This window comes from Capsicum annuum, chromosome 2 (assembly GCF_002878395.1).
Source record: "Capsicum annuum cultivar UCD-10X-F1 chromosome 2, UCD10Xv1.1, whole genome shotgun sequence".
NCBI lineage: Eukaryota > Viridiplantae > Streptophyta > Magnoliopsida > Solanales > Solanaceae > Capsicum > Capsicum annuum.
The window spans coordinates 123451670-123466756 of record NC_061112.1 but is presented as its reverse complement, the minus strand read 5'-3'; the positions used below and the strand labels follow the sequence as shown (position 1 = coordinate 123466756).

At 32.4% G+C, this 15087-nt stretch overlaps 1 protein-coding gene across 4 annotated transcripts; it reads right to left on the bottom strand.

Moving 5' to 3' along the window:
• Window positions 1-4757: 4757 nt before the first annotated feature.
• LOC107859203 (heat stress transcription factor A-4c) lies at window positions 4758-7362 on the bottom strand. Of its 4 annotated transcripts, none has more exons than XM_047406816.1 (4): window positions 7090-7340; window positions 6785-6884; window positions 6034-6255; window positions 4758-5936 (listed from the first exon to the last, which is right to left on the bottom strand). In XM_047406816.1, the coding sequence occupies exons 2-4, from the start codon at window positions 6839-6841 to the stop codon at window positions 4938-4940; spliced, it is 1278 nt and encodes a 425-aa protein (XP_047262772.1). In that variant the 5' UTR covers window positions 6842-6884; window positions 7090-7340; the 3' UTR covers window positions 4758-4937. The 4 variants fall into 4 exon arrangements, with proteins under 4 accessions (XP_047262772.1, XP_016559607.1, XP_047262773.1 ...); XM_016704121.2 differs by having other exon boundaries at window positions 6785-6873; XM_047406817.1 differs by having other exon boundaries at window positions 6034-6873; window positions 7090-7362.
• Window positions 7363-15087: the final 7725 nt, after the last annotated feature.

Genomic DNA, 15087 nt, shown 5'->3' with positions numbered 1-15087 from the left:
ATTACGAGTACAAGGAACTCGCGTACCGATTGAAGTTGCAGTAAGATTCAAGAATGGCCCCTTTAAATACTGAAGTTAATGTTAATGCACCCGAATCAATTGGCCATGCTAATTGGTATTCTGGAAATGTTTTATTTCCTTTTTCTGGAGAGTGAGCAAGCAACCTTTTTGATCCAATTGTAGTATGACAACAGAATCCGAAGCATTTGAATCTGGCCCAATCTAATCCAACCTAGGAACTTCGAACAGCAAGCCTGTTTGGACAGTAGAAGAGAGAGGCGGGAGGCGGGCTCGTCCACTATCCAGGCATGGGCAGAAACATACCATAGTAAGACGAGGAGAAGGAAAGTTGTGCCCTTTCTCTATGCAGAAACATAAAAACCACAGTAGGACAGGAATAAGGAAGCTGTGCCCATTCTCTATCCGAGCAAGAGCAAAAAAAAAAAAAAAAAAAAAGTTTTGGGTGGTGGCAACGATGAAATTATAAGGATTTCGTTTTTCTGTAGCAGAGGCATGTTTTTCACCAATGGATTCAACATCTAAATATATATATATATATATATATATATATATATATGGAGAAATCGCCTTATATTAGTATATAGTGTGATTTTCCAACAAAACCCCTTCCCTGTTCATGATTGAACCGTGCTTTTCCAAAATCTCAAATAGTTCTGAAATTTTCAAATTTGCTCTCTGGCCTGATAAGATTTTGGCCCAGATTGTATTGCACAACTTCAGAAATATATACTTTAGTACTTATAGACTACAGCCACAAGACACCTAAATCTTAGACCAAAAATACTTACTTTTTAACAGGAAGACAAGACAGTGATCTCAGACAAAGAGCAATCTCCAGAAGTCGCCCCCCCCCCCCCCCCCCCCCCCCCCCCCACTACTTGATCTTATAACCTGTGTCTTTTTGTGCTATTTTGGAGCATAAGAAACTAGGTGCAGCTGACTAATGCATAAACCTAATGAGAGACCATCTCATTAATCAAGGTTGATTTAGCAATGAAATGAACAATCCGCATAGCTAAGGTAGCAAAAGCTAACGATGAATCACACATCCCTGATCAGACACAAAAAATTTAAGTAAATGACGATGAACCTGACAAGAAAATGACATACATTAAGATATCTATCACCATATCAATTATTTTTTCTCTTTTAAAAGAAGATTGTGGGAAATCAACATCTCAATTATAAGTTTCAAATCGTATCACGATACCATAGCATTAACGTAGATTTTCTAATGAATATTACAGAACACTGCAATTTCCAGGAGACTAAGAGGCCGCTTAACAGAAGGGTTAAGTATTAGTTCAAATTAGTTGAAACAAAACAAGACGGACTTTCAACTACATATTAAAGACAATATCTGCAAAGCCCTTTTACTATATTACTCATCGATGCCTTCACACATGGAAACAATGACGTTAGAATGTCAGGGTCGAAGAAAAGCAGACGCTACGAAATACACCTTTATTGAAATGAAAAAAAGAAGGCTTTTGGTTCTCTAGCCTGCTAAACACCAACGTAACAGGGAGACTTAGAACCTCACTTCTTTCCATAAAAGCTTTTATTCAACACAATAGCCACACAGCACTTTTTAGGATCAAGATTTGCAATCTGGACAACTGTCTGATTCTCCAGTACGCCTCTACACCTACACATCACATGCGAGGCCATTGTACTAATAGCTTCAATGACACATCGACACTGACCATGATGGAACTTGTTATTTGATCGTAGGTCAAAAAATCTTCTAGTTTGTCTAATGTGCTAAACACTGTAACGAATACACACAAGTGAGAAGCTCTAGCCAGCCTTAATTTCAACAAGACTCACTCTATTAGATTATTTCAGTATACAAATGCAATGCATATTTAAGGGACTTCTACTAATTCAAAAACTAATGCAGTGAAGAAGTTTATCAGTCAGTTTCTTACTCCCAGGAGATAGTTCGAGCTATTGAATCAAACTGTAGTAACATCATCATCTTTGGTGTCTATCCAAGGCCAGGTAATCATTCTTGAAAAGTGGTGTAGACCAAAGGCCCAGCAATGATCTATAATTAAGTCAGAGTTGTAATGTTGGAGTGGGGGAGGAAATTTCTCCTGATCATTACAACGATCATGAACAAATGCGAAGTGGGAACGCCAGGCATATCAATCTAACAGAAGGTTATCAGGTTGAGGAAATGGAAATGGTTGACATTACGAATTAATTAATTATACAACCTAAAGCATGACAGGGTGTAGAGATCTAATAATTACATTACAGTCCATCTATCTAGACTAGATATAACTGTCGCGATCTGACGTTTCTAGATTTCTAACACTCACTCCTAAGCTTCTAGTCTACAAATATAATAATGATAGTAAGTCACTATTAAAACTTCATGGACAAGAAAAGAGGCTTCTAAATTAGTAAAGGTTGGATGTGACTACTTTTTCTCCGCTTCCTGAGATAGAAGTGGGGTACTTTAAGATGTAACATTCAGGTGATAAAGGACTGGAGTGGAAAAAGAAATGGAAACAGAGAGGAATGTAAAAAAGGAGAAACCCTATTCTTGCTTTCATTTGGTTTCACAAAAAATTGCTAAGCAAGTTAAGAATGAAATGACTTCACTCCTCATCCCAACTAAGAACCCCTGAGTCCAAGAGGAAACAATTCCAAGTTCTTTTGCCTGTTACCTCTACTTATTCCATAACAAGAAAATAGGAGTATGCGTATAAGCCCCTTAGTTTTGGAGAGAAATCACTGAGAATTCTTCACATGAAAGAAATATGGAGAAGCCAAAATAGGTAGGGTCTCTTGAAGGTCTCTTTCTTCCAGAATCTGAAATGAAACAAATTTTGTTTAACTTGAAGTTTTCTTTCATTTTCTTCCTTTAGATATTCATGTTTCTTTCTGTTCTCCATTTTGTGTGTGGATAAGGAGCTACAATAGAAAAGGAAAAAAAAAAGGAGCTACAGTTGAAAATTTCGGAGTTAAAGTTTGGAGAGAGAACTGATGTGGATCACATGGATATCATTTACATATTATTTATCTCTTAATTAGTTAGAAATTTAAACTAAAAAAAGATAAATCTTCTTTTAGAGATGAGGTTTTCTTTTTTCAGTTATAGACAGAGTTCTATTACTTTCAAGTGATCTAGTTTGTTCAGTACTTTGTACCATATAAATAGGGCTTTCATGTATTTTTTGACAGACTTGAATAACATTTGATGTATTAATTTAATAGTGCAATTTCCACCTCTACCCTTCTTCCTGCTCCATGACCCTCCCTCCTCTTCCTAAAAAAAAAAAAAGGACAGCCCGGTGCACTAAAGCTACCACTATGCGCGGTGTCTGAGGAAGGGTCCCACCACAAGGGTGTATTGTACAGAGTCTTACCTTGCATTTCTGCCAAAGGCTGCTTCCAAGGCTTGAACTCATGACCTCCTGGTCACATGGCAGCAACTTTACCAGTTACTCCAAGGCTCCCTTTACTCCAAGGCTCCCTCCTCTTCCTCTCAAGTAAATTTTATTGAGAAGAAATCACCAAGAGGATGCTGGGATCTATAGAAGAAGAGGGCTGTACTCCCTACCAACTGAAGGGAGTCAATATAATTCAGCGATGTAGCAAAAGGATTCACATCTTACACCAGAAAACTGTATACACCTGTGTCTCATACAATGCAACTTTTAAGCTTTGCTTTCTCAATCCACTACTATCTTACTTTTAAAAAAACGATACTGCTTCTCCTTCAAAACATCTGAAATCCATTTCCTTACATATACTCCAAGACAGGCTCTAATGTATGGTGTTCCATGCTGCCTTGAGACTCTTCTTTATCTTCTGATTTCTCTAATTATTTATTGTGTCTTACATATTGCTTGGCATCACCGAATTATATATTTAAAAGAATTGGTAAACAAGCCCCCAAATTTTCCTGGATATAGAACAATGCAGATTTAAATGCCTTGAACCTTCCACCACCTCCACACGGGAAACATCTGTTACACGTACTTCTTCTATTTCCGTCTTAAGATCCTCTTAACTCTCTCTTCTCCCTTTCACAGTTCTCCCCCTTCCCTTTCCCTCTTTTCTTCTCTGGTACAACATCAAAAGCAAGAATGTTTTATTTGTCTTCTAACATTTTGTGTTGACTGCTAGGATTCGTAGGCCCCTTCCCTTTCCCTCTTTTCTTCTCTGGTACAACATCAAAAGCAAGAATGTTTTATTTGTCTTCTAACATTTTGTGTTGACTGCTAGGATTCGTAGGAAAATCTATTGAGAAGATCAAAGTAGATAAGGAAGGGAAATTGTACTGCGTCTTTCCTTCACCACATTCTTTCTTTGATTCTGCCTTGCTCTTGTTGTGCTTCAGCAACATTCATTAGCCTTCAACCCAGAGGAGACATAAGCTTACAGAATATGTGAGGCTTTAAGCAACATAATTTCTATACTCTGAAGTCTGAAGTGACACAACAATGTGCACACACAGAACAGTGCAGGGATAAATTAAGGGGAAGAAAAAGGAATGTATGGACTTGTGTAGACCCAATACTTTCAGCATACCTAAAAATAAGGTAAACTTTAGATACAAGAGACGCTGCATTTTACAGGATGACCAACAAAAATCAGTTAAGCGCAAAAGACTGTAAACGTATGATCTTAAATCAAATAATAAAGAGAAATCACTGTATCCAGATGGAAGTACAACGAGCAAGGCTAATAAGAACAAACCAACATAAACAAGGAATTCATGCAAGAGAATTTTCAGAAGCTCGATATTTCCCTCATATCATGCAATGCATAGCAAGAACAAAATCAATTTACATATCAACACATATATCTACTTCCTAATAAAACAACTAGTACACTAGATATACAACAAGCCAGAATGCCACAACATGAATAAGGCATTTATCATATAACCTACCAAATTAAGTTTTCTCTGCTGGAGTAAGATGTCCCAACTGTTCTGCCAGGCTATTTACACTCTTCATGTTCCACCAATATTTTGCACTGTCAACTGGTTTGTTTTCATTCTTTTTGCTAGCAATATCTTTCCTCTCCGACTGTACTTCAGAAACAGGATTCTCAGTTAGGAACTGTTCCCAAAATACATCATTAACTCCTGTTGGAACAATAGTAGATGTTCCTGCTGCTGCTTTGTCATCTGGTTCTGAAGCATCAGGAGTAGGGTTTGCATTAGGCTCAGAATTCATGTCAATTCCAGAAGCCTTAGGCCCAACATCAATATCTAGTTGTGTGTAAGATATAGCAGGACTATCGGCACAGCTTCTAGATTCATCCAACTCCAGTGAACAATTCTGTTGTATCCCAGCTTGATCAACATTGTGTAGAACATCTTCCCAAAAAGTCAAAGAAGATTCCAACTGATCTAACCGTTCTGTATTCATTGTCAAAAGAGAGGATGGGTTCATATTTTTCCTAGTCAGAGCCTTCGATGAAAACCCTCGCGTATCTTCCAGGTCACTTTCAGTATAGAGGCAGCTGTTTCCTGGCAACCTTCTTTTTCTGTCATTTACTTGAAGGTGTGGCATGTGGCTCAAATCCGCTACTGAATTACCTAAGGTTCGAGCTAAAGCAGAGAGCATGGTCTTCTGACGATGTTCCACATGTTGAACACGTTCAGTCAAAACCTGCAGTTGCAATTCAAGTCCATGGTGATCCTGCTCATGTCTTTGTAGGTCCAAGTGAAGTGATCCATTCTCATGCTTCAGCTTTTGAATATCTTCCTTGTACCCTTGTCTTTCTGATTCAGTCAACGGAGATGACAGGCCATGAAGATTCTGTGCAGAATGACTGTGAACAGGTTTACGCCTATGGATATTCTTCAAAAGGTGCGGCTGACCTCTAATAAAATTATTATCTTCATTCGCAAATTCCCATTTTTCAGCGTCAATTTTCCTGAATCCCTGGTTCACCAAAGAGGCCAAAGGCATGTGAATACTAACAAATAAGTTACAATAGATAAAAACAAAAGATCAATATGAGAGGAACTAACCCACTTACATAAGTGTTTAGCTGTCTAATAAAGCTGGAAAAATTATTGTGCTTGAAGTATCTAGGCAACAAATCTCTTGAAAAATTTGGAGGATTCCATACAATGAAGCTTTTATTACTCGAACTCCAGGAGACAATGGCATCACAGGATGGATCATCCACCATTTCATATGTCTTTGTAAGAAAAGGAGGCAATGCATTCGTGCTGCACGCACCTTCATCCATCACAGGCTTAAACAAAAATCACAACCCTTAAACTAAAAAATAAAGAAACAAAGCATCTACTTAAACCAAAACACCTTATTATCACACTCCAGATCACACAAACAACTTGTAAGGATCGCTATGAGCTCGGATCAGATCTCCATCAATTCACAAGCACATGCTTGTTTCCAGAACCCCACACTACAGGCAACTTGCTCAATTGTGAAAACAGATTCTTATCTTTTATATTATATATATCTGACAAGATCCAAGATGACAAAGAATTCAACTTTCTCGAATATTTTTCTTCCTATTGTCAACTAAAAGAAACTTCAAAATGCATCATTTTAAAAAAGAATTAAAAATAAACACCTTCTGGAACATTCCAGAAGGAATTCACACTAAACAAATAACCCCCAAATCTCTTATTATCAACCCCAAGATAAACAGAAACTCAAACTCACAAATTCAAGAAGCTCTACACCTTTTACCATGCTTTAACCAACCAAAGCCAACATTTTTACTATCATTTGCAGAACCCAATAATTTTCCAAACCTGAAATTTTGCAAAAATCCCATTATCCTCCAAAAAATCAGCCCTTTTTCTATGCATGCGCAAGAATCACTATCAAAGCCAATTTTTTCCTGCGTTCACACTAGCCAAGAGTCAAAATTGGAGGGGAAAAAAGTAATAAGAAAAACAAAGAGAAGACCAATAATAAGCCATTAGATAAAAATTTCGAAACCCATTACATCAAAGTCGTTAAATTAAAAAAAAAAATAATGATGTCCCAAACTTCACGCAAAAGCATCCAAATATATACCAAAACATAAACCATCAAGAATTGAAAAATAATTTACCAGCTGAGACAGACTGAGAAAAACTCGTAAAATTAATTTGAGGCCCAGAAATATGTAGAAGAAATTTGTTTAGGCTGCTTCGTTTTTTTGTTTTTTTTTTATGATGAAAATACTCGACGGTTGGTCCGTTGCTACTTTGCGGATTTGGTTATTTTTCTTGGAATATGTGATGAGAATTTCACAAAATCAAAGCTTCTATCAAAATTTGGAATTTGTGCACCTATTTTCGGGCTCCGTGAAACATTAATGATTAAATTTTAAAATAATTAAATTTTATTGACTTAATATTCTCCTTAAAAAGGTATTTATAGAAGTTTATTTATCAAATTTATTTAATCAATTAATGTAAAAATGATATTAAAAAAATATAATGAAATATTTTTAACTTAATAAAAATATAATTAAATTAAAATAAATATTTTTTTAGAAAGATGGCAGTTTGTGTTGTTAGCTTGGGGCGAAGAGAATGAAAAATACGTACTCGATTTTACTTGACTTTATTTTTTTAATTTAATTTCTAATTTTACTTGTTACTTTTAACTTATCAAGAAGAATTTTTTTTATTTTTTATTCTTCAAATTATTTTCAAGATAAATTATGTTAAATATATAAAATAATTATATTAATAATTACTTTTTTAATGAATGTGCATATTAAAAGTGATAATAAATTATTTTGATTTGACATAAAATTTAAGAAAATAAAGAAAAAAATTTATTCTTGTGCCTTAAATTAAAGTTGTGTTAAATATACTAAAAAAAATTTTAATCTTGTGGTTCTAAATATGCAGAAAGTTGAAATTAAAGTATTACAAAAAAAAATCATTCTTTTTAAAACGAACTAAAAAAAAAAGTAAGTCATTCTTTTTAAAACGAAGGGAGTAAATAAAAATAAATAGAGAGAATACTTAATGACGCCACTGCTTTGATCAGCTAATTAGAATTTCTTGGGGACTCCGAAACCGTGTCGCCATTATTTTCCAAGCGTATAACATCACGCCTACAAATTAGCTTATTCTAAAAATAAAATTTTGGTGTCTAATTGCCGAATAAGTTTTTAGAATTCGTCTGACAATGAAAATCAAAAATATATTTATTTTATTTATTATTTCTTAAGTTGAAAATAAAGTTGGATATGTATTTGATTATAGTATTTTAGAAATAGATATTTTTAAAATTTAAAAATAAATTTAAAAGATTTAGAGTTCTATGAAAATTGAGTTATTTTATGAAAAATAAAATCTTAGATTTTAAAAAATTAAAAACAAAATTAAAAGTAGCAAAAAAGTGAATTAAAAAATGATGAAAATACCTCTTGAGTTGCTTTTCAAAAATTCAAATATTGTTAAAATATATTTTGAAATATTATGATCAAACAGATATTCCGAAATAAAGTAAAAAATATATTTCAAAATATTGAGAATAATAGTCTTGGCACACTCATTAAGAAATTCAATAATTAGAAGTGTATTTTATTTTTTTACCTTTCTTGACATTGTAAAATTCAATAATCAATTAAATATGAAAGTTTGATGCAATTATTTCAATTTATGCATGAGTAAGTCTAGAATCTATAAATCATTAAAAATATTTTTGGAGAAGTAAAAACTTGAGCACTCCACTCCATACTACTCTATCTAAAAGAAATGCATCACTTAAGAATGTTGAGCTACAAATGTGAACATTCAGCAAATTCACATAATCCATGAAATAGAATAGAAAATTTAAATGTTCAGCAAATAAAATATTAAGCTGTAGAATAGAGTAATACTACACCATTGAATTTAATTATTCATTAAGCTATAGAGTTTATAGTTTTTAAAATTTATAATTTATTAATGATTTATATTCTATCATTGGTATATGTGTAACCTATCAACTCTATTCTATAGTTTATTAATGATTTATATTCTATCATTTGTATATGTGTGACCTATCAAGTCCTTCCTCATTTTTTATAGGAAATTTGTTTAAATCGAGTACACAGTTTTTGACGTTCAAATTAAAATTTTCAACTTTTTTTATTGAATCATTAACTATAATCTTCATCGAATCTTCAACTTTTATAAATGATTCATTAGCGATAGATGTGTTTTACATATCAATCTTCGTATTTCAAATATACCCGTAATAATCAAAATAAAAAAATTGATTAAAAAATATTCAAAAGAAATACTCCTCTTTTGGAATATATATGGAATAAGTGAAAGAATAGTATACTACTTTCGAAAAAAAAGATGGAGAAGTTGTACGTGCATGACTTGTACTTATAGATATAGTATTCTTGAAAAGAGAAGAAAAAGTAAAGTTTCATATTTAAAGTTAGTATTGAAAATATAAAATTGTTACTTTCAATAATTTTGAAAAATATGATTATATTTAATACTATCAAAGGTAGAATAAAAAAAATATGTGTAAAATAGTCTTGATTTTACAACTTGCACAAATAAATTAAAACAAATATTTTTAGAAAAATGATCAACTAAAACAAAACTGAGGAAGTAATTATAGAGAGTGAAGATTAAGTTAAAATTGTTATAAATGTATTTACGTCATAGTGAATGTCTATCAAGATCTACTTTGATATCTATTAGGATTTGAAGCATCCGTCTTTTACTCAGACTAGGAGTAAATTTCACCTATAAATAGAGGGGTTTTGTTTATTGTATTTACAATCTTATGATATCTCATCCCTTAAGAGACGAAATAAGAATTACTCTCTCTATTCTCTCTACTCTTCTTCTTTGTTTTTTCTTGTTTTATAACACGTTATCAGCACAAGACTCTGCCAAACAAGGTGAGATTATAAATCTAAAGGATTTCAAGATTAGTAATTCTTTATGTTATCTTTCTTTTGCTACTACTAATATAATTATTATTGGATTTGAAAAAAAATAATTAGTTTGGAACCATTTATATTTTAAATTTATTCCTCAAGAACAATATTATCAAAAAAGATGATAATATGTTGGGTTCAAGTCTCATTGATTCATGCCTAAGACGTCTTTATATGGATCAAATATTGAGTTTGAATCTCAATACACCATATTGATAATATTGTGATGGTTAAGGTAAAATAATGGGTGTTTGATGAAAAGTCATGAAATTCGACCCATTGAATATGCTCTATTCCATGAAGTGAATGTGGTAGCAATATATGATAAGTCTGAAATATAACAACTTACTTCATTCTTAAGGTGTATGTGGTAGCAGTGCATAATATGTCTGAATGAAGAAAAGTGATTGAATGCACGAATATACGCGTGGAGAGACAATATGATAATGATCATAAAAAATGATGATATTTTCACACGCTTATATAATTATAAGATATGCTAGAGAAAAAAAATTCTCTACATCATATGTATGCCTCGATTTGCTTCTGAAATGACAAAATCTTGAAAGAGGTTATAAGCTATCATAATTTGATAGACTTAAGGCACGATTATATTCCATTCCTGGGGAATGAGAAACTTATTAATGCAAAACGTGCACTTGATTGTGATTGTATCACAACTCACCTCCGAAAGAGGTTGAATAATTTTGAAATTTACTTCTGAAGTAATAAATCTGAAATTTATTCATGTAATAGTAAATCTGAAATTTACTAAAGAAAAAGTACATGTCATGGTAAACTTGGAGTTTGCTAGAATAAAAGTTCATAAATTGATATGAACGATTGTGACATCTCGAAGATGTGCATGTATTGAAGAACTAGAAGATTCTTCAAGAATTATTTATGTCGTTTGTTCTCATGATAAGTTGGTTGGACCAACTAATATTGGGATTGAATCCCTTCAAATCTGAAAATTATAAAAGGTGAATAAGGACCCGTTCACCTATCATGTGATATGTTGAAAAGATGCATCAATAAGATGATCACATGTACATTCATTGTCAACTTGCAATTTGACATTCAGAAAGTTGTTTGCTCAATAAAATTGAGTTAAGAACATAATTTTCAAATTGTGCAATCAAGAAAGTTATCTTGATGATGATAGTTTAGCATTGAATGTCTTTGATAAATAGCTAAACCATCGCTAATGAGAACAAAGCTTCATGTATTGGTCTGAAATATGATATTTTGAATACAATAACACTTGTATGCATTAGACCAATAAATTATGATTATTTCTTCCCTCTCAATTGGTTCAAGGTCGGGAACTAATTATTCCATCTAATAATTTTGATGTGCGCTATACGATTAATGAATATACCATAATACACAAAGATGAATTCCTCAAAGAAGTAGAGGATGTATGTTAGTTTTCCTAACATAAGGGGGAGATTATAAAGCGCTATGAAATATGTTAGGAATTATCACCAGATCCTCATCCAAAAGATAATTTAAGTCAAATGCCGAAAACATCTCATATTAAGCGCAAGTGCTCTTATTTTGTGTTCCTAAAGGACAAAGTCTATGCATGCGTGAATCGTGGTAGACTAATCGGTTTCGAATGAAATAGTCCTTGAAAAATTAGGAGCAAATAATCATAATAAGAAGGCAATGAGCTCTTGAAGAGCCTACGACATAACACTTCATGAAACCTTGTGAGAGGTTCATGTACCTGAAAATAATGAAGTGATGAGATCTCAAATTATTATGTCGCATTGTGAACCGATACTAAATGATATATCATCAATATCTTTGACACAATATTGACGCAATATTGTGAAAGATTACGAGGATCTTAATTCTACGTTAATTTAAGCATGCTGAAGTAGAAACATTTATCAAGTGACATGAAATGATGCATCTTGGTAAGTGAAAATTTATTTGATTTGCAGTCCAGACACTTGAAGATGTCACATATAAAATGTTGAATATTGTCACTTTGACAAAATTTGTATGAAAACTTCTTTAAGGATTCAAAATATAAAAGTTTCTGTAAAACTTATTGATAATCCTTATATTGTATAAGCTTATAACTTGAAAATTATTGAAACTCTTGGAGAGTTTTTAAAAGCAATAAGATTATTTGCTGAAATGAGAAATATACCAATTTGGATTGGTTATGAAGTAACATATCTTAGTACAATTGGTGCACTCATGTATCTTGTAAAAAACTACAAGACCCAATATAGCCTTTCGCTCAATTTGTTAGCAAGGTATATTTCTACTCCTACTAGGAGACATCGAAATGGGATAAGATAAATGAGAATAATTTTATTCTAAATATTACAGTCCCGATCTTACTGATCATGCTGATGTTGGATACTCATCTAACCAGCATAAATCTAGGTCTCAAATATACAATGTGTTCACATATGGGGATATTGCCATATCTTAGAGATATACAAAGTAGTCTATCGTAGCCACTTTATCGAATCATGCTGAAATAATAGCTATTCATGAAGCAAGCCGAGAATGTGTATGGTTGAGGTCCATGATACATCTCATTCGAGAAAAATGTGGTGTAAAATATGACAATCTACCTACAATTTTATATAGGGATAATTCAGCATACATAGCACATCTTAACGGAGGATTCATAAATGGAGATAGAACGAAGCACATTTTGCCAAAGCTTTTCTACATACATGAGCTACAAAAGAATGATGATATTAACGCGCAACAGATTCGTTCAACTGACAATGTGACTGATTTATTCACCAAGTCTTCTCCAATTACAACTTTTAAGAAGATGGTGCACAAGATCGGGATGCAAAGGTTCAAGGATGTTCTTATTAGGGGGAGTTAATACGCGTTGTACTCTTTTTTTCTTATGAGGTTTTGTCCCACTGAATTTTCTTTGTAAGGTTTTTAATGAGGCAGCCGAAATGCGTATTATTAGAGATGTGTACTAATTTTTTTTCACTAGATTTTTTTCCTACCGGGTTTTTTCTAGTAAGATTTTAACGAGGCACATTATCTACCAATTAGACATTCAAGGGAAGTGTTATAAATGTATTTACATTATATTGAATGTCTATCAAGATCTATTAAGATCTACTTTGATATCTGTTAGGATTTGAAGCATTCGTCTTTTACTAAGACTAGGAGTAAATTTTTCCTATAAATAGAAGGATTTTGTTCATTATATTTACAATTTTATGATCTTTCATCCCTTAAGAGAAGAAATAAAAATTACTCTCTATTCTCTCTATTCTTCTTCTTTGTTCTTTCTGGTGTTATAACAAAAATGCATTTAAGTCATGCACATTAATCATATAATTTTCTCCTTGGAAACATAACCTCTTTATTTCGATTTTTTTTTTTTAAATTAACATCAATCACTCAACCTATTTTTCAATCACATGAAGTCCCTTTCTCTAAAGATAGATTGTCTATCCTGCTCTTAGTTCTTAAATTTTATTGTCTTTTACCAACTAAAATCAATAAATCATAGGGAATCTTAGTAACCCATAACTCACTTGATTAGCTACCGAAAGTTTACTTTATTAAGGAGAATTTGATTTTTCACTTTGTAATATTCACCCTATTTTTCCTTTCCCTACCTCTAGTTTATATATACAATAAATAAATAAAATAAAATAAGAACAGTAAAGCAGTGTCATTGGGGCAATTTTTTTTCCAGTTTTAGGTGATTATGGATATTACTAATATTTATGTAATTTGTAATGTGGTATATGAAGGGAGTCTTAGAGTAACTGATAAAGTTGCTGTCATGTGAGCAGGAGAGGTCAGGTTTTTCAAGCCTTGGAAACAGTCTCTGGTAGAAATGCAAGGTAAGACTGCGTACAATACACCCTTGTGGTGTGACCCTTCCACGAACCCTGCATATAGTGGAAATTTTAGTGCACCGGACTGCCCCTTTTTTCGTAATGTTGTATATACCTCCACCAATGCTACACACAAACTCGTCAATGATTAAGTTATAATAGTGGACTGGACTTTAGATCCTTCAGTTCCTATCTAATGCACTTTGGGAAAGTAGGCCCAACTAAATCACCAAGTTGAAAGCCCATTGCTGACAAGTTTTTGCAGGGAGTATTCTTTAATTTTTGCCCATAAAATTGGTAGATTTTACTTTATGTTATTGCTTCTCATTTAATGAAAATTTATAGGCTAAAATATCTTTAAAAGCAAAAAGTGTTTCGATATAAATTGTGTAGCATCTAATTCTCAAGATATAAGTTTACAAAGCTTTTGCCTTGTACGACCAAAGTTCTGTAAGAATAAGTTAGGTCTTGTGAAACATAACTTCGTGGATTCTAAAACTGAACTTATGCCTTTACCGATTAAGTTACGAAGGAGCTAAGTTATGTTTTGGAAGACATAACTCATGCCTTATGATTTTTTTTAACCTATTAAGAATGAGTCCCTTGTGAATTTTTTTTTGTCGAGGTATTTTTAGTCATTTTTTTGTTACTTAAATATTGAAAGACAAAAATTAAAAATCACAAATTTGAGGGGAAGAAAATCAAAGATCATAAAAAATAGAGATATTCGTACAAGTAATGCATCTAACATCTTAGTTATATTTAGCTATTCAATCTCAATTGGAACAGACTTAAGGCTCTACAACTTTTTTTGCGACAAATACATGTAATAGAACGAAGTGATATATTATAGTGATTAACTATTTACATAATGAATATATACAAATACATATAAATTTCATTTCAAAATTTAAATAAAATGTATTACCTGATAAAATTAATTTATTACCTATTTAATTTGAACAAGTTATATTTGCAGTGTTTAAATAAAATTCAAAGGGCAAGAAACATTTGTTCTTTTGTGGTATCTTGATCTTCCTTTGTAGATGGGGACTGTGTGTATATCTAAAGCAAGCCAAACTATGGTATAATAGTAACTATTCTTGATAATACTTATCTTAATTAGTACGAAAAAGGTCAAAAAGAGACCTTAGAAAGGACATCTGCTTTTATAAATTAGGGTGACATTTGAACTTTTTCCGTCCAAAATTTTCAAAAGGATTGATTTCATACCCCATTTTAGAAACACAATCATTGTCTTTTACCCCTTTTTGAATTTTGACTTGGTCATTCATATTAAAATCCCATTCTTACC

Bases quoted from the DNA above. Each gene is read 5' to 3' on its own strand.
- LOC107859203 (XM_047406816.1), bottom strand. From the start codon at position 6,841: ATGCATAGAAAAAGGGCTGATTTTTTGGAGGATAATGGGATTTTTGCA. The intron at 6,256-6,784 runs GTTTGGAAAATT...TTTTTGTTTAAG, and splicing joins GGATTTTTGCAAAATTTCAG to CCTGTGATGGATGAAGGTGC. The intron at 5,937-6,033 runs GTAAGTGGGTTA...TTGGTGAACCAG, and splicing joins TTAGACAGCTAAACACTTAT to GGATTCAGGAAAATTGACGC.